Genomic DNA, 19,753 nt, shown 5'->3' on the forward strand with positions numbered 1-19,753 from the left:
CCAGGCATCTGCAACTGCCCCAGAAAACTTCTGGAAAGACTGGAAATCTAAAGAAGCGGAGGCCAAAGAGAACCAGGCAGACGTGTGAGAGCAGACAGTTCCAGAACCAGGTTCATCCCTGGGACTAGTTGGACTGAGGTTTAAATACTTAGAATGGATTCACAAGATGGGCTCCTACAAGGACCGTGCAGGAAATTCTAGCACTTGGAAAATGAGGCAGGAGCATCTTCCTGGGCTACAGGAAGGAAGGCAAAAAGGAAGGCAGAGTCCTAGACATCATCCAGAAGCAACCTTAGAAGCCCCTCACCCCAGGCACACCTGACATGAGCTTTAAACATCAGGCAACAAGAAAATGGTATTCATACAGATCCCCTCTCTCCCTGTCCCTGGCCTGGGCCTCAGCCTTCCTGAACAATAGTCTGCCTCTAAAGAACTAACAGCAGGGACCTCCCCTACAGCTTCTGGACAGCTGACAAGACTCCAATCCCAAGTGCTGCCCGGTTTGACACTGGAGTGGACCAACTCTCTTATAAAGTGGAATGCTGATTCCCAACCCATCCAAGACCAAGTCAGAAAGCTGAGGCAGGAGGAGTTGCCATAATGACACCAGCTACACACTGAAAGTCATACTAATTTGGGGTACACAGCAAGTCATCCCCAAAATACACACACTCAGGCGCACAGGCATACACATACACACACCGAGGTGCACAGGCATACACATACACACACTTGGATATACAACAATAAAGTCAGACATCATGGTACATGCCTATAAATCTATCACTCCAATTGAGGCCCAAAGATGATGACAAGTTTGAGATTAGCCTGATTACCTAGGGAATTCCAGGCTCCACAGCAATGCAATCAGAGCTACACAGCAAGATCTTATCTGAAAAAGCCAAAACAAAAAAAAAAAAAGTAAGCCCACTAAGTTTGAGGCTCTCAACCCTGGGTGGCCACATGTTATTATATGTCCCACAGCTGAGGACAGTGAATTTCATTTCCTTAAGGAATCTGTAACTGTTGAGCCTATAGGATTTGGAGTTAGAAGACCAGGTCTGCTGTGGGATAATGCTCTTGTACACTGTAAAGATTTGTCACTTGTATTGGTTTAATAAAACACTGATTGGCCAGTAGCCAGGCAGGATGTATAGGCGGGGCAACCAGACTAGGAGAACTCTGGGAAGAGAAAAGGCAGAGTCACCACCCACAGAGAAAGCTGAGAATGTCTTACTGAGCAAAGGTACCAAGCCACATGACTAAACATAGATAAAAATTATGGACCAATTTAAGTTGTAAGAGCTAGTTAATAATAAGCCTGAGCTAATAGGCCAAACAGTTCATAATTAATATAAGTCTCTGTGTGTTTATTTGGGATTGAACAGCTGCGGGACCTGGTCTGCATTGGTCCATCACCAGTTCCCCACCCAGCCACTTAGCAACCATGCCTGGTGCAGACTAGGTGTCCACTTACTTAGCAACCATGCCAGCTGGAAGGCCTTGCCAAGTTAGTTAACCCTTAAGCTTCCATGTTTTTATGTGAAAAGAGGAAAGGTTGAGATGCCGTAGTGTAATCCCAGCACTGAGGCAAGAAGATGGCTCTATAGCAAGACTCAAAAAGAAAACCAAAGAGACAATATTGCTGGGGCTTACTGACCACAGCCTACACCAGGTTCAGTTTGAGACCCTCTCTCAAAAGAGTTAGCTGGGAAGTGAGAAAGCAGGGCATCTGACATCCTCCTCTTGCTCGGTGCACATATATGTGCATATAAATCACACACACGATGGATACCTTTGATTAGAAAAGAGGGTATGGAGGAGGTCTCCAGAAATCTGCACAGTAGTACCCTTCCCCTCAGACCTGTTGTCCAAAACAAACCAATCACCATCTAGATTAGTCCACAGATTGTCAGGTACTGGTGGTAACAGCTACAGGAGAGCCATAGAAAACCATAGGCACATGGGAATGAGCTAAGGGCACAGTAGATGGGGATGTGGTGCACTGGAGGTACACGACACCAGCTCTCACAAAAAAGGATGTGTATGGCAAGACCAGACACCTGCACAAATCATGCACAGGAATCAGGGTGCACAGACGCCTGCACCAGCCATGAAGAGGAAATGGGTAAACCAGCTTTGGGGAGTTCATGGTTGGTAAGTTCTTTCGCTGAGATCCTTGAGGATTTGTGAACGGTGAGCATCTGGAATGCAAGTCTTCACCTGAACTTGCACCTCTTGGAGTCAGTTGCTCCTGTAACATGTGCACTTGTACCAAGTGGCCCCCACATGTACAAAGCTACCCCCACATAGTGAAGCTGCTGTGGTGCGCCCTCCCATTTCTTCAGGGCGACAGTGCTGAGAAGAATCTGAGCATTCAGCCGGGCAGTGGTGGCGCACGCCTTTAATCCCAGCACTCGGGAGGCAGAGGCAGGAGGATCTCTGTGAGTTCGAGACAAGCCTGGTCTACAAGAGCTAGTTCCAGGACAGGCTCCAAAACCACAGAGAAACCCTGTCTCGAAAAAGCAAAAAAAAAAAAAGAATCTGAGCATTCAAGCGTGACTTTTTCTCAAGAGTGTGTGTCTGGACCCACAGGAGGAAGGCCCAGGACAGGCTTCATTACTGACAGGGGACTATTAGAAAGTCTTCCTGCAGCTCTCCTCAAGGAAGGGCTCCTCCCACACAAACCTGCTACTCTGCATCACACAGCCCGTAACCAGAAACAAAGATGCTAGTACCAGCCTCCTGGGCCTCCAGGACTGAGAACTAAATAAGTTGTGGTTTATTTTGTTTTCTTCTTTATAAATCACCTGGTCTCCAGGTGTTTCCTTATTGTAGTAGAAAGCAGGTTAAGACCCAACCCTAATGACAGGGCCTTTATAGCGGTGATCAAGATTAAATAACTTCATAGGAGTAGTGCCCTGATCCACAGGACTACTGTTCTTACAGTGAGAATACCAGAGACTCAGGTGTGCAAAGGAAAGGGGACGTGGACAGAGAAAGGAGGCTACACCTGAAAGCCAAGGACGCCTCACCAGAAATGAGCTCTCCAGCACTAACCTCAGGGAAGGAAATATTTGCCAGAGCTTCCTGGTTCACAATCCTCTGTTCCAGCAGACTAGCCTATAGAGCTACACAGATGGCCCTTCCTATCTCTCTCACAGATGAAGCAAGTAGGATGGGTGGAGGCAGGAAACTCAAAACCATCTTCCCTGACATTTTTTACTTATTTTCTTCTTCTCTTATATATTAAAACCATAGTTTTTCCTCCCTCCACTCCTCCCAGACCCTCTCTCCCATCTCCCTCCATCCACTCCTCCTCTGTTTCCCTTCAGAAAAGAGCAGGCCTCCTAGGGATATCACCTGAACGTGGCATAACAAGTTACAATAAGACTAGGCACAAACCCTCATATCAAGGCTGAACAAGGCAACCCAGTAGGATGAAAAGGATCCCAAGCAAAGGCAAAAGAGAGACATCCCCATTCCCACTGTTACAAGAGAACACCCAGCTACACAGCCATAACATCCATGCAAAGGACTTATGTCAGACAATGCAGGCTCTGTGACTGTCACTTTAGTCTTTGTGAGCCTGTATGAGCCTACTTGAATTCTGTAGGTGGTGTTTTTGTGGTGTCCTCAACCCCTCTGCCTCCTACAATCCTCCTTTCCCCACTTCCATGGGGCTCCCTGAGCTCCACCTAATGTTTGGCTCTGAGTCTCTCGTCTGCTCCCATCAGTTGCTGGATGAAGCCTCTGTGTTGACAACTGGGCTAGGAAGGCACTGATGTGTGAGTGTAGCAGAGTATTAGGAGTCATTCCACTGACTTCTTTTTCTTTGTTGCCAGTTGTGTTTCGTTCTATCCTAGGTCTCTGGGGTATCCAGCCTCTGAGTCCTGGGAATCTAGATTGTGTCAGAGATGGGTTCCCTCTCATGGTGTGGTCCCCAAATTGGACCAGTCATGGTTGGCCACTTCCACAAGGCTTGTGCCACCTTTACCCCAGCACATCTTGTAGGGAGGACAAATTGTAGGTCGAAGGTTATGTGGCGGAGTTGATATCCCAGTCCCACTACTAGAAGCCTTACTGGTTACAGGAGACGGTCAGTTCAGGCTCCGTATCTCCCATCACTAGGAGTCTTTGCTAAGAGCATCCTTATAGATTCCAGAGTTTCCACTGCACTAGGTTTCCACATCACTCCCCAAAGTGGACCCCAATTCCAGTGGTCTCTCCCAGTACCCTCTCCCTCTACCTACATCCCGCCTGATCTCTCCTGATCCCATCCCCACCTGCCCCCAGTTTTCCAATGATGTTTAATATCTATGAGAGACCTATGTGTCCCCTTTAGATCCTGCTTGTTACTCAGCCTCTCTGGGTCTGTGGATCGTAGCACGATTATCATTTACTTAACAGCTGATATCCACTTATGAGTGAGCACACACCACGTTTGTCTTTCTGGGTCTGGGTTACCTCATTCAGGGTGATTGTTTTCTAGTCCCATTCATTTATCTGCAAATTTCAAGATGTCATTAAAAAAAACAGCTGATTAATACTACATTGTATAAATGTTCCACATTCTTTTTATCCATTCTTCAGTTGAAGGACATCTAGGATGTTTCCAGTTTCTGGCTACTGTGGATAAAGCCACAACAAACATCTTTACAGTAGGATGGAGCATCCTTTGGGTGTATGCCCAGGAGTGGTACAGCTAGGTCTTGATATAGACAGAGTTCCAGTTTTCTGACTTCCAAAGCAGCTGTACAGGTTTGCACTCCCGCCAGCAGTGGAAAAGTGTCCTTGCTCCACATCCTCACCAGCATGAACTGTCACTTGTCTTTAACCTTAGCCTCCCTGACAGGTATAAGATGGAATCTCAAAGCCATTTTGATTTGTATTTCCAGGATGGCTAAGATGTTAAACATATCTTTAAGTGTTTCTCAGCCTTTTGAGATTCCTCTATTGAGAATTCTCTATTTAGATTGGTACCCCACATTTTAAATTGAATTGTTTGTTGTCTAGCTTTTTGAGTTATTCATGTATTGTAATATTAGACTTCTGTCAGATGTGGGGTTGGTGAAGATATTTTTCCATTCCGCCATTTTGTCCTATCAACAGTGTCTTTTGCTTTACAGACACTTTTCAGTTCCACAAGGTCCCATTTATTAATTGTTGATCTAAGTGCCTGCAGTGTCAGTGTTCAGTTCAGAAAGTCATCTTCTGTGCCAATGCATTCAAGGCTCTTTTCTACTTTTCTTCTATCATGTTCAGCGCATTTGGTTTTATTTGAAGTCTTTGATCCACTTGGACTTGAGTTTTGTGTAGGGTGATAGATATGGATCTATTTGCATTTTTCTACATGAAGCCATCCAGTAAGACCAGCACCATTTGCTGAAGATACTATCTTTTTTTTCCATTGTATATTTCTGGCTTCTTTGTCAAGTATCCATTGGTGTATGGATTCATGTCTGGGTTCTTAAATTGATTCCATTGGTCAATCTGTCTTTATTACTATAGATCTGTAGTACAGCTTGAAATTAGGAATGGTGATACCTTCAAAAGTTCTTTTATTGTAAAGGATTGTTTGAGCTATCCTGGGCTTTTTGTTTTTCCATATGAAATTGAGTATTGTTCTTTCAAGGTCTGTAAAGAATGGCATTGGGATTTTGATAGGGATTACATTGACTCTGAAGATTATTTTTAAGATGTCCATTTTGACTATGTTAATCCTATTGATACATGAGCATGGGAAATCTTTCCATCCTCTGGTATCTTCTTCAAAGATTTGAAGTTCTTGTCATACAGGTCTTTTACTTGCTTGGTTAGAGTTATATTCAGCAGAAAGATGAATCCTCTTTTCATATCCATTTCATTAGTCTGTCTTTTTATTGGGGAATTGAGTCCACTGATAATAAGAGATATCAATGACCAATGATTGTTAATACCTGTTATTTTGTTGGTGGGTAGTGGTGGTTGTGTGTGTGTGTGTATAAGTGTATGTGTGTGTGTATGTGTGTGTGTTTCCCTTCGTTTTTTTTTTTTTTTTTTTTTTTTTGGTTTTTCGAGACAGGGTTTCTCTGTGGCTTTGGAGCCTGTCCTGGAACTAGCTCTGTAGACCAGGCTGGTCTTGAACTCACAGAGATCCGCCTGCCTCTGCCTCCCGAGTGCTGGGGTTAAAGGTGTGCGCCACCACTGCCTGTCACGGCCGCCTTGTCCAGTAAGGAAGATGCAACACCGGAGCTCTCCTTGCAGCAGTTTTATTCAAAACTTTATTCACAACTTCTTTCTTTCCTTTTCTCTATCTCTCCCTCTCTCCGGCAAACCTCTCCCAGCCCTTAAATAGGCACGGGCCGCCAACCCCGGATTGCCACGTGGTCACTGTCCATAGGTCCACGCATATGCAAGTAGCTGACCATCATTGCGTGATAATAGCATAAGTCAGGCCTTAGCCATAAGGAGTTGATTATCACAGGGAGCACTCGCTTTCGGGATCGCGGAGGGCGGAAGCCAGCACCATCAGGTGCGGCTTCACGCAGCTCTCTACACATTGCCATCAGGTGCGACTCCACGCAGCTCTCTACAACTGCCCAGCTGTAGAGATTGTTTAAACTTGACTTTATCATGGGATATCTTGTTTTCCTATCTATGGTGATTCAAAGTTTTGCTGGACATAATAATCTGGGCTCTACCTGTGGTCTCCAGGGCATCTGCCCAGGCCTTTCTGGCTTTTAGAGTCTCCACTGAGAAGTCAGGTATAATTCTAATAGGTCTACCTTTATAAGCTACTTATTCTTTTTCCCTTGCACATTTTAATATCCTTTCTTTGTTCTGTATGTTTAGTGTTTCAATTAGTATGTGACAAGGGGACTTTATTTTCTGGCCCAATCTATTTAGTATTCTGTAAGCTTCTAGTACCTGTATAGGCATCTCCTTCTTTAGAAAAATTTTCTTCTATGATTTTGTTGAAAATATTTTCTGGGCCTTTGAGTCTTTCCTTTATTCTGATTGTTCTTAGGTTTGGTCTTTTCATAGTGTCCCAGATTTCCCGCATGTTTTGTTTCAGGAATTTTTTTTTTTTTTAGATTTAACATTTTCTTTTAAAAAAATTTTTTTTCTTTGACTGATATAGCTATTTGTTATCAATGTCTTCAAGGCCTCTGAATCCCTATTCCATCCCTTGCATTCTGTTGGTGATACTTGCATCTGTGGTTTCTGCTTGCTTACCTAGATTTCCATTTCCAGGATTCCTTCCATTTGTGCTTTCTTATTATAACTATTTCCATGTTCAGGTCCTGAACAGTTTTATTTCTTTCCTTCAATGCTGTTTTTTGTTTGTTTTATTTTTCTTTTTGGGTTTTTTGTTTTGTTTTTGACTTCTTGGCTTTGAGTGATATTTTTTCCTTTTCTCCGATTGTTGGTTTGTATTCTCCTGGATTTCTTTAAGGGATTTATTCAATTCCTCTTTAAGGACCACTATCATCTTCAAAAAGTTGGTCATTTTATTGTGTTTCAACTGTGTTGGAATATTCAGAGCTTGCTGCAGCAGGACAGTTGGGGTCTGGGTGCCATAAAGCCCTGGCTATTGTTGACTGTGTTCTTACACTGGCATCTGGGCATCTGGGTTTGGAGTGATGAAGGGTAAGTCCTGATTTCTGAGTGTGTCTTTATTAGATGAGTGTTTTGCTCCTTGGTTTCTGTTTTCTCTTTGATCTTCTGGTTCTTGTAGCCTGGAGTTCTGGAAGTCAGTACCACCTCTAGTCCAGCAGAAAGTTTCTGCCCAAGTTGGGGACTGGGACCCAGTGATAAAAGGGGAAAAGGGACTACAGATATTGTGAGGGGTGGGGGACACAGAGACAAAGTAGAGGAGGTCTGAGGGTGGGCTGCCTATCAGGAGCTCTGGTGGCCAGTGTCGCCTCTGGTCCAGCAGGGAGTCTCTGCATGAGTTTGCCTTCCTATTCTGGCTGAAGTGGCCTGCACCTGAGCAGCAGAGAGCCACACTAGTTGGGGTCAAGGGCACAGCAGTTCCCCACATTTCTGAGAACACTGATCCTTACCTTACTGGAGCAGAACAGAAAAGAGAGCCCTTCTACATAAACAGCCACCCCAGAAAACAAAAGCCTACCCTACCACCGCCCACGGCTGTCTCCACCAGACACCCAGGCCAGATGTGGGTCTACTAATGTCTTCCTTCAGAAGGTCTAGCTGGCCTTTAATCCCAGCACTCGGGAGGCAGAGGCAGGCGGATCTCTGTGTGTTCGAGACCAGCCTGGTCTACAAGAGCTAGTTCCAGGACAGGCTCCAAAACCTCAGAGAAACCCTGTCTCGAAAAACCAAAAAAAAAAAAAAAAAAAGGTCTAGCTGGGAATTCCCAGTGACTGCCTCAAGCCAAAGCCGATGAGCAACAACTAGGATTAATATATAAAAACCAGTGTGAATGAAAACGAGACAGGCTGAGTCCCTGCCATGGCACAGATCAGTGTCCTCATGGAAAAGGCACACACCAAGCTGGTGACTCCGTCAGGGTCAGAAATGGCATGGGGAGGCTCAGGCCCCAAGAACTGCTGACAGAGAAACCCAATTCATTGGCTCCATTCCCCACACCGCTGAGAGTAGGGGAGACTGAGAAGAGCCATGGAAAACCATACCTGCCCACCACGAGGAGACAGGTGGTCCTCACCGCAGCTGCTCACCCTGCACAGCTGCAGAGCTCTCATTAGCATTTGTTCCTGTGAAGCCAGGGGAACCACGGCACAGGAGCTGAGACTGTGGGAAATCACAGAGGAGGGCTCACAGCAGGGCAGAGCCTTCGGCTCACAGGGACCATGGACACAGCCTGCAGTTGGGATGCTGGGCCTCATTCCAGGAACAGCAAGTGTTAGAAAACACATGAAGCACCCCAATGACAAAATTGCTCACGTGCAAACAGAACAGCCCAGAGGTGAAGATCCGGGTGACACGGCATATTTATGCTTATGTCACCTCGGACATGTTCCCAAGCAGAAATGGCACCCTGAGATGCAGTTACAAGGGCCTGTAACTTCTCTGGGTGACTGCTATGGACTCCAGGGTTTGTTGCACTTTCATATTTGAAAAAGATGCTAATTTTAACCCAAAGACTGATGAGAGGAAAAGGTGTGATTTTTTACCCTATCCAAGTTTAGATCCTGAATGTGATACAGAAACAGAGAAAACCTCTCCTCTGTCCGTCTCCTCCTTTCTGCTATCTGTGGTAGGAATGAGACAGCTAGAGCTGGCTAAACAAAGAAAACAACTAGGTTGGTCTATAGGACAAGAAACAACCTTGGCCTCTGAGGACCACAGAGCCCAGCACTAACACCCTCTGCTAACCTAGTCAGGGGCCCCAGCCCCACCCTCAACCTGCTGACCTAGTCATAGAGCGTCTGCCTTGTTGAACAATTGTTGACTTTTGTGTGTGTGTGTGATATAAAACCATTCATGCCCACCCTTCATCACTGAGTCTCTAAGGCTTCTTCCGGAAGGGAGAGCTGGAAATGGTTTGCACCACCTGGTCATTCGACTAGTTCCTCAGAGTCACAGGGAAACTCAGCTAGAAGAGTTGCAGCTGGCTACATACAGGAGGCAGCTTGGAAACCACAAGGCAGAGGAGGTACCTTCCATCCATTAGCAGACACACCCCCGTGCACCTCAAGCTGGCCACGGGATCCGACAGTACTCAGCAGGCACACACTCACCACCTTCACACCCGCTAGCCAAGCCCACATGGGTATAGGCATAAGCAGAGAGACACTGCTGGCATACACGCCAGACTCAGAAAGTACTTACGAACTGTCATGGACTCGGGCATTGAGGCAGATGGTAACAGGCTACTCAGAGGACTTCCTCGGCCTGGAGAACTGGCTTCCACACTGAGAGAAAGCAAACAGAAGGATGTTATACTCAGTCAAATACACAAGTTCAGTACTTGCAACACTCACTGGAAACTTACTTGCAACACTTACTGGAAAGACAGAAAGCAGCTGCCCCAAGTCAGTCACTCCTCCTTTCTGCAGGTGAGCCTGGACTTTACTGGAAACCCCAGCATGTCATTTTTTAAAATCCTGTCTGTTCTGAGTAACAAGACACCAAGCCAAGTATGGGGCAGTCAGGACCCCTGACCTTGAGGCTAAGTTGGGCATACAGATGGATAACTTCAAGACACCTAATTAAAATCATGAAGGGGTAATAAGAGTGGCAGAGATGATGGTGATGTTAGGAGACCTCGAAGGCTGTGTCCCCTCTGTAAACAACAGTGACACTGAGCACCTTAGCTTTCTGTCTGGGCTTTCGGTTGGTTGGCTGGCTGGTATTTTTGTTTTGATTTGTTTTTTGTTGTTATTGCTGCTGCTGCTGTTTTTAATGTGGAAGGGAGCCGGGCGGTGGTGGCACACACCTTTAATCCCAGCACTCGGGAGGCAGAGGCAGGTGGATCTCTGGGAGTTCGAGGCCAGCCTGGTCTATAAGAGCTAGTTCCGGGACGGGCACCAAAGCTACAGAGAAACCCTGTCTCGAAAAACCAAAAAAAAAAATAAAATAAAATAATAATAATGTGGAAGGGATAAGCTTTCTACATTTACAAGCTGCCAGGCAGGAGCCTGAATACTCGACAGCTATGACACCTTTCCCCATAACCTAAATATCCTGTAATACCAGGGCTGACGGACACCATTACCAACTACTAATGAGCCTTAACTAGGAGGGCTGAGAAGGGATACAGTGTGGCAACAGAGGCGGAAAGAAGGTGGAGTGCAGATGAGGCGGGGTGGAACCCTGGGCAAGCACTCCACCACTGCCTATGGCACTAGGTCACAGAACAGTTTATCTGTGTGGAATGGCCGTCTATGACCCTGACAACTGCTCAAATGAGCACCAACATCCATCCCAACAGGCCCCACCTCTCTCTAAAGGAGAACAAATGCAAATATAAACAGCACGTCTCGGTCCTGACACTGACCTGTACCGAAGGCCGGGCTCTGGGAGTAGATGGTCCTCTGGTCCTGCCCCATTCTCCAGGCTTCCCACAGGGGCATCTGTGAGAAACCATGCCAAGAAGGTGAGGCTTGACATTCAATCCATCTTCTCCTGACCATGTGCTCAGCTGCTCCATGAGCTGATTTTCAGCTCTCTCCACGTACACACTGGAGTTCTCTACTACCCATTTCATTTGCTCAGGCACCGTTAAGGCTTGGCACCAGTAGCTACAGATGACTTTTTTTCTCAAAATCCACACCTGGAGCCCAAGACAGAATCTGGTTTTTTGTTAAACAAATTGTTCCTGCTTGTAGTGGACACTAGAGGGCAGCAGGGTCTCATCACTGGTAAAGTCTGCCCCTTTCCACAAAAGCCACTAAGCATTTGGGAAAGGCATTTCCAAAAAGTGAGTCCACAAATCTCTAAAGCAAACAGGCAAAAGACGTTAATTGTCGCAGATGTATTAGCTGCTGCTCGGACCTCCTTCCAGGCAAACAGTGCAGATCTGCAAGCCCGGGGCTGCACAGCGGCACTCAAGGGAACCCTTGTTCATTCTGACTTCTGAGTCAGGCCTCTGGGCCTCTGCTTCTGCTTCTGCCAAGCTTAAGGGCCTGCACATTCCACTCAACCCCAACTGTTCCCAGCAGCCCAAGAGCACGGCAAGCCTGGTTTCCATCCCAGTACTCCTCCTTGCTCCCTACTGGTGTGGTTAAAGTGTGGTTCCAGCAGAGTCCCTGCTCCTCACCTTCAGCTCAGCAAGCCTCTAACTCAAGCTTTTCCTGCCTCAGCCTCAGACTGTTGGGATTACAAGCATGTGCATGTTCGCAATTATGCAACATAATTAAATTTTACATTGTTGTTGTTGTTTTGAGACAGGATTTCACTGTGGCCTGAGCTGGCCTGGCACTCACTATGTAGCTCAGGCTGGCACTCACTATGTAGCTCAGGCTGGCCCCAGACCTATAACAGTTCTTGTGACATTGTAGTAATATTTCATTTGTATTTTAATAGTTAAAGCTTGCCTAAAGTTCGGAGAATAAAACAGCCCCACCCACTGGTCAGCCTTACAGACCAGACAGTGGTGACACACACTTTTAATCCCAACTATACTAGTTTGCCATAGAAACTGGGCAATAGTGGTGTGTGCCTTTAACCCCAGCACTAGAGAGGAATATAAGACGGGAGGAGGCAGCTCTCACACACAGTCTCATTCTGAGGATTCAGAAGGCAGGATCACCATTTCAGACTGAAGTAGACGTCAGAGCCTGTGGCTGGCTGTTTCGCTTTTCTGACAGACACCAATGTCTGTGTCTGGGTTTTTATTAATCGTACCACAGCACATTTCTGGTTAGAAGGCTTGGCATTTTCTAAGGACCCTTCAGTGGGAGACCTCAGTTCAGTCATCCATGCTGCTGAAATTCAGCCATGATTGACAGTCCATACACAAAGCAAAGCCAAGGCTCCAATACCACACAAAATGAATGGAAATGCATGGCTGGAAAAAAGGCCACTGACACCCAGCCCACATTCCAGATGCAGCGCTGACTTGGCATAACTGACCACACACCAGCCCCTCTGTGTGACTGGCACATATATCTATATGCTTGCACTGTGGTGAACCAGATGTACAGGCACACAAGCATGAGCTGTGTCATCCTCTGGGCCTTCTCTTGAAACAACAGCTACTTCCATCTTTATCATGTGTGCGATGGTAGGACTAGAACATGAACGCTGGGCAATGCTCCACCACTAGGCTACACCAACTTCATAGATGAAGAAACAGACTCAAGGACTTCACTGACTTATCAGGTTCACAGAGTTAGCAAGTGAAGCCTGGCACTGAGTTGAGTCTTCCTAACTTCGGCATGCAAGCTTACAAAGTGAACTGAAGTACGTTTGTCCTCTCATTTCCTGGCTCTCCTGCCTAGGCAGCTCTGTCTGCCCTGTGTCCTCTGTATGGGTACCAGTCTCACAAACTGCATCCTTGCCTGCAGCATCTCTGTCTGCCCTATGTCCTCTATATGGGTATCAATCTCACAACACTGTGCATCCTTGCCTGCAGCATCTCTGTCTGCCCTGTGTCCTCTGTATGGGTACCAGTCTCACAAACTGCATCCTTGCCTGCAGCATCTCTGTCTGCCCTGTGTCCTCTGTATGGGTACCCATCTCACAACACTATGTATTTTTGCCCTGCAGCATCTCTGTCTGCCCTGTGTCCTCTGTATGGGTACCCATCTCACAACACTGTGTATTTTTGCCCTGCAGCATCTCTGTCTGCTCTGTGTCCTCTGTATGGGTACCAATCTCACAACACTATGTATTTTTGCCCTGCAGCATCTCTCCACCATCTGTGTCATCTGCTCATCCATTCAGTAAGAGTTCTCTCAGTACCCCAACCGAGGGCGCAGTAGTGGCCAATGTCAAGGTCAGGGTCATGATGGAAGACTGACATGGTCTTGTACTTATGAACCTCACAGAACAGGAACTGTTCTAGTCACTGAGGTCAGAGCAGTGAGGTCAGCTCTGCAAGGGGACACAGTGTGGGACATGAAGCCTGACCTTTCTGAGAAAGGGGTAGTGCAAAAAAGATATGTGTTGAAATTTTTATTTAAAAAATGCTATTTATCAAGAAAGTTACGTGTTCTAGTCCAGAACTCAGGAGGCAGAGGTAGGAGGACTGCCACAAGTTAAAGCCAGCCTGGTCCCACATAATAAGTTCCAGAACAGCTAGGGAAGGCTACATAACAAGACCATCTGAGCTACAACCTGAGGGACGCATGCAGGGTGCAGAAAGTGGGAGGAGCGAGTGAGAAGCAGAGCAGGCCAACAGGGATTGGGGGAGCAGCAAGTGGGAGGAAGTAGGTTACCAGTGCTGGGCACTTAACAGTTACAGCAATGACAGCAAACTGTACCCCAAGTGCAGGCAGAGGTTTGTAGCACAGGAATGATGCAGTCTGACTGTGCTCTCCATAGCTGCTCTGATAGTAAAAGAACAGGGACAAAAGGAGAAGGTGCAGACTTATTGAGAAGGAGGATGCCAGGGCCAGCTACCCAGCCCCACAGTAAGACACAGAGAAAGAAATAAAGAAAGGTATACAGAAATAGAGAAAGGGAAAAGCCCAGAGGCAAAAGGTAAATGGGATAATTTAAGAAAAGCTGGCAAGAAACAAAACAAGTTAAGGCCGGGTATTTATAAGCAAGAATAAGCCTCCATGTGTGATTTATTTGGGAGCTGGGTGGCGAGCCTCCCAAAAAAGAAAAAAAAAAAGAAAAAAAATCGCACAACACAGCCCTGGCAAGAAGTGACAGTCAGACACACGGGATGTGGCAGCATTCAGAAAGCATTCACATTCTATACATTTCTCCTTTACACAGGTTATGGATGTTAGTACAAGTCGGAACCCTAGCTACTTGGGAGGCTTGTGCAGGAAGATAGCTGGTAAAAGCCAACATGAGTGGCCAGAGTGAAACACTGTCCAAAATAAAAAACTACTGGGTTGTCAAGATCGCTCAGTAGATAATGTCACCTGTAACTCCAGTGCCAGGGGATCCAATGCCCTCTTCTGGCCACTCATGTAGGCACACACATACACACACAAAATTGAAAAGAATTTTAAAGGCTACTGATGTATTCCTTTAATCCCAGCATTCAGGAGGCAGAGACAGGGACATCTCTGAGAGTTTGAAGCTAGTCCGTCTACATGCTGAGCTCTGGGCCAGCTAGATCTACACAGTGAAACTCTATCTTAGGAAAAAAAATTTAATTAAAAGCTACAAAAAAAAAAAAAATACCAGGCAGTGGTGGTATTTGCCTTTAGCCCCAACACTCGGGAGGCAGTGGTAGGCGGATCTCTGTGAGTTCAAGGCCAGCCTGGTCTACAGAGCAAGTTCCAGGACAACCAAGGCTACACAGAGAAACACTATCTAGAAAAACAAAAATAAAATAAAATAAAAATAAAAAATAATAAGGATATAGCTCAGTGGTATGGCATGTGTATAGTATGCTTAAGGCCTTGGCTCAATCCTCAGTGCTGCCACAAATAAAGATACCCCCATCTCCTCCCTGAACATAAAACTTCAGGTGGGATTTCCCTTCTGATCCCATGGCCTAAAACCATACACTCAGAAGAAAAGCTAAATGCTGCACAAAGAACACCCTGCACCCCACATGCCATGTGACCCGATGCAGCCACCTGTCAACTACCTTACTTAGCATCTTGACTGCCAAGAATAAAGCTGCCTTCCCAGAGGACTCCAAAGTCTACCATATCGGACCACAGTAGTATGTGGCAATCATTCCTTGTACTTGTCTGAATGAGACCTAGCACCCAGAGGTGCAGGTATTTAATACGTGATCCTCAGCAGTGGTGCTGTTTGGAGAGGCTATTGGGAGTGTAGCCTTGCTGGAGGAAGTGCAGCACTGGGCAGGCTTTGAGAATGTAAAGCCTTACCCATTACCAGATCATTCTCTCCACTCTTTGCTCAGGACGATGACATGAGCTCTCTACTTCCTTCTCTGGTGGTCATCATGCATGCTGCCATGCCTCCCACCATGATGGGCTCTTACCCCTCGGAACCAAAAGTCAAAACAAACTCTTTCTTCCATAAGCTCCTTTTCATGGTGTTTTGTCACAGCAATAGAAAACGAGTCAATACACTCCTCAACTTAACAAGCGACTCCAAAAGCTAAAAGTGAGGATAAAGAATCTAAAGGATGTCAGACCCAATAGGAATGCAGGGTTAGAAGGCCACATGCTTCACTGAGCTGAGAAATGCCCTCAGATAAGCTGACCATCTCTAAACCGTCACCAATAGGCAGTGCCAATGTAGACACAGCAGAGAAAGGAGAAAAATGCATAGGAGCCTTTACAGGATCCAGGTGCTGTCTCGCATCTCCCAAGTGCAAAATAATGGTCACTATTTGTTGTTAACTTTAATATGGCCAAGTTGAGCAACAAACTGTTGGGGCAAGCATGTGAGTCCCCTTAGGGTCTTGCCAACCACTTCACCCTGGAGCTCTCAGCCGTAGTATCTGTAAACACCCAGTGCTATAGGAGACCCCTTAAGCTACTACTTACTTCTGAGTGTCCACAAGCTGTGCTTGCCCTGAGCCCCAGATCTCCTAGATTCCATTCCTACCTGTACAGATAACTGAAAATCCCCATCTGGTCCTTGGAGCAACATCTTTTACTGGAGAAGAGCGGACAGGAAGCACTCACCTGTTGCAACATAGGATCCCACTCCACTGACAGGGAAGAGGACATCAGTGTCAGCATCAGCATCTCCATGGAGCACCTGCAGTGGGGCCCAGCCATGCACCTGGGGGAGGCAGGCATTCCCATCCAGTGGTCTAAGGAGAAAAAATGTAGCTGCATGACAGGGCCTTGGACTTATCACAACTCCTCAAGTTCCCAGGTCTAGATGGGACTAAAACAGAATAAGCCATGGGCTGGGAGTCAGCACCACAGAGCCCAGTCAGACCCCTCATGTGCTCTTTTACCAGAGCTTCCTGTGCTCAGCACGGGGTAAAGAACCAGCAAATGGTTGTGATGCTCTCATAGAGCTTATAGTCTGGAAGAGGACCCAGACATCAATCACAACATCCTACAAGAAGATGGAGGCTCAGTTCAGAAGTGTGGAGCAGGCAGGAAAGCTGGGGAGGAAGACCCTTTTAGAAAAGGGGGAATTGTAGAGGGACACACCTATAAACCCAACACTTGGGAGGTCAAGGCCGCTATGCTGTGTTTGTGTAGCTCAACACACCACCAACTTGGAATCTTGCTTTGGCTTGATTTGGTTGAGAATGAAGGGTATTTTTGTCCAAGAGTTTTTGGTTTTTTACTTATTTGAGAGACAGGGCTACCTGGTTTAGAACTCTGTACATGTAGCTGAGATTACCTTGACACAATCACTACTGTGCACTACCTTAGAACATAAAGAGACTCAACAGATCATACCTATTACATCAAGTAAGGAAAGGGAGGAGAAAAAGAAAAGTCTCATTATATAATTAAAATTTTTAATTTTTAAAGATTTATGTGTACGGGTTTTTTCCCTGTGTGTATCTCTATGTACCACATGCATGCAATACCCACAGAGGCTAGTAGACATCAAATCCTCCAGAACCAGAGTCACAGATGGCTGCTCTTATGTCCAAAGTGGGTCCCTAAAGTGACAGTCTGGGCTCAGCTCAGGCCAGACTCTGAGTTAAACAAAAGCACCCCAAACAGTATTCCTTGGAACCTTGTGAAGCCGGTTTCTGTCTGTCACGAAGTCACTACTTCCCTTCTCTGTCCCTACAGGCAATAGGGCATCTAGTTTCCTATTAAAGCATACCCTGGCCCAGGCTCCCTCCAGGTCTCTTCAGACTGGTGAAGCTTTCCCAGTCTTTTGCTATTCTCTATGCCCCAAGCAATAACCATAGCAATCCTGAATTTCCCCAGCTTTTCTTTCTACCCATGGGGTAGTCCATGGTGGCTTTACTGAGTTCTCATAGCTGTGAAGCTGGTCCTCTGGAGGAGCAAGCAGCCAGTGCTCTTAATCAATAAGCCATCTGTTTCCCAAGCCCCAAATCACGTAACTTAGCAGGCCTGGTGAGAGGCTGCCCAGCCAGGGCCACATGACAAGGTCCCTGTTTCACAGCCACCTAGTTCCATGGTGCAGTGCTTGCATGTACAAAGCTCAAGATTTCGTCTGCAGTGGCACAGAGAGAGACCCTGATCATAAGCATGATGACTAACACCTGTAATCCTAGGCTTGTGAGTCATAGGCAAGAGGGTGGGATGAATTCAAAGCCAACTTGAGCTAGACTGTGAGACCCTGTCTCACAACAGCGTCTCCTATCCAAGGTCACTGGCCATTCTCAACAGCGAAGGCTGAGGCCTTCCAAACCAAACCATAATGGTGTCCAGTCTCCTGCATGAACAAGTCTCTACACTTTACTTTAGGGCACAGGATGAGACATCTTCTCTGTAAACATCTTAGACTGTGGCACACACTTCTAGGAGGCTGTTTCTTTATAAATCTTTAAAATGCACTAACCAAATCTAGCTGGAGTGATCACTGGGTAAGAAACCCAGGGAACAGTCCTAACAGTATCTTACCATGAACTGTTTTCCTTCTGTGGCTAGCACAGGGTGGAATAAGAGAGGGACAATTTCTGCCCTGGACCACGTGGCCACTGACCCCCAAGTGTTAGGTAAACAGAGTTGCATCTCTAGGCTATTAGAACCACCCTCCTGGGGCTCTGATGCAACAGGTGGCTGTCAGGTGTTCCCTAAAAGGGCAGGCCAACTGACTTGTCCAAAATTGAGTCTAGGCCCAGCTCAACCTGGACTGTAGGAGAACATCTGGCAGTTAGACAAAAACCAGCATTCCTCAGGAACTTGTGAGGCCCATTCTACTAAAAGGAACCACTTCCCTCACCTCCAAGAAAGGGACCTATGGTTCTCCATCCAATTAACGCTGACCTATAGTGCCGCTCAGCATTCCAAAGTCCATGCTAGCACCCTAGTTGCCTCCCCCTGCCCAGCCTTTTCAGCTACTCATCCTTCTCAAAGCCTGGTCATTCGTCATTCTGACTCCCTCTCCTGCTTCTCTCCACTGTGTTTCTTCTATTCTTTATCCCTTGCTATTCTCCCCTCTCTCAGATAGCTCTGGCCATGGTCAATCTACTTTCTCTCCCGGCTCAAGACTCTTACAGACTGTCCTCTCTCACATCTATAATAATGACCTTTCCCTTAACCATACCATGGAGTGGCTATGCGATCGGTTTATGCAATGGTGACCAAGGGAGTGGCGCATTCTTAGAGCAGGCAGCAGCACTGGCTAAAGTTATGCTCTACATTTATACTTCGGTGCCTGAGAGATTTATAAAACACAAATGCCTCTGACCTGTAAGCTCCACTTGCCCAAGGACAGGTAACTTCCTGGAATGCTGAGGGCTGTGGTTTATGTAAGAGAACAAGTCACAACGTTTTTCCTTTTGTAAACAAGGTTAGTTGCTCCAAGTAGGCAGGAGGTACATAGGCAGAAAGTATAAGTATGCTTGCCCCCAGTTGGATGACAGCAAGAAGCACATAGCCTCATGAGTTTTGCAATTGATAGCCGTTCTCTGGGAATCCCAATTATGAACCTGGCCAGTGTCCATCACCCTGGCCAGTGTCCATCACCCATTTAATAAAGCTTGCTTTAAATTTGACTCAAAATTTGTGGTAGTGGTTTTATTCTCACCTGGTAGTATTAACAAATCCTGTCCCCAACCATTCCACTACCTTTCTGGGCATGTGGAATTTTCCACTTGTTTCAAAGACAATTCTTACAATTCCTTCCCACTGAGCTGGGTGAGGCCAGACTCACAAAGGGTTAAGACTTTAAACCCAAGAAAAAGTGCCCCAAAGGTCCACTGTCTCAGCTAACTCCTGAAGCCACAGGCCTGAAAACATGGCATCAAGAATGACTTTAAAAAGCCAGCTAGGTGGCTCAGCTTGCTGTCAAGCCTGGTAACCCAACTTTGATCCCCAGGATCCGTATGATGAAAGGAGAGAACTGACTATTTAAATTAGCTTCATACATACACACACACATAAAAAAAATTTAAGATTGACTTTAAAATAACAGAAAATATCGCTTATCATTAAAACAAAATATTTGTTTAAAAACATAAACAATGTGAAAACTAAAGACAAAGACAAAACTGTGGCCACATCATCCCAAACACAACCCGCTGCAAGGGCATCCTTGGCGGCCAACACTGAGCCAAGGGAACCAG

The 19,753-nt window shown here is 46.2% G+C and overlaps 1 protein-coding gene across 4 annotated transcripts in view; it reads right to left on the reverse strand.

Annotated features, from left to right (window-relative positions):
* Snx29 (sorting nexin 29) overlaps positions 1 to 19,753 on the reverse strand; it is a 401,413-nt gene that overhangs the window by 314,279 nt on the left and 67,381 nt on the right. For all 4 annotated transcript variants that reach the window (XM_057775566.1, XM_057775567.1, XM_057775568.1 and 1 more), the window contains 3 exons: positions 16,203 to 16,333; positions 10,967 to 11,042; positions 9,799 to 9,881 (listed from right to left, as the gene is read on the reverse strand). In XM_057775566.1, coding sequence (XP_057631549.1) covers positions 9,799 to 9,881; positions 10,967 to 11,042; positions 16,203 to 16,333 — 290 coding nt within the window. The remainder of the gene's footprint in view (positions 1 to 9,798; positions 9,882 to 10,966; positions 11,043 to 16,202; positions 16,334 to 19,753) is intronic.

This window comes from Chionomys nivalis, chromosome 7, assembly GCF_950005125.1.
Source record: "Chionomys nivalis chromosome 7, mChiNiv1.1, whole genome shotgun sequence".
Lineage (NCBI taxonomy): Eukaryota > Metazoa > Chordata > Mammalia > Rodentia > Cricetidae > Chionomys > Chionomys nivalis.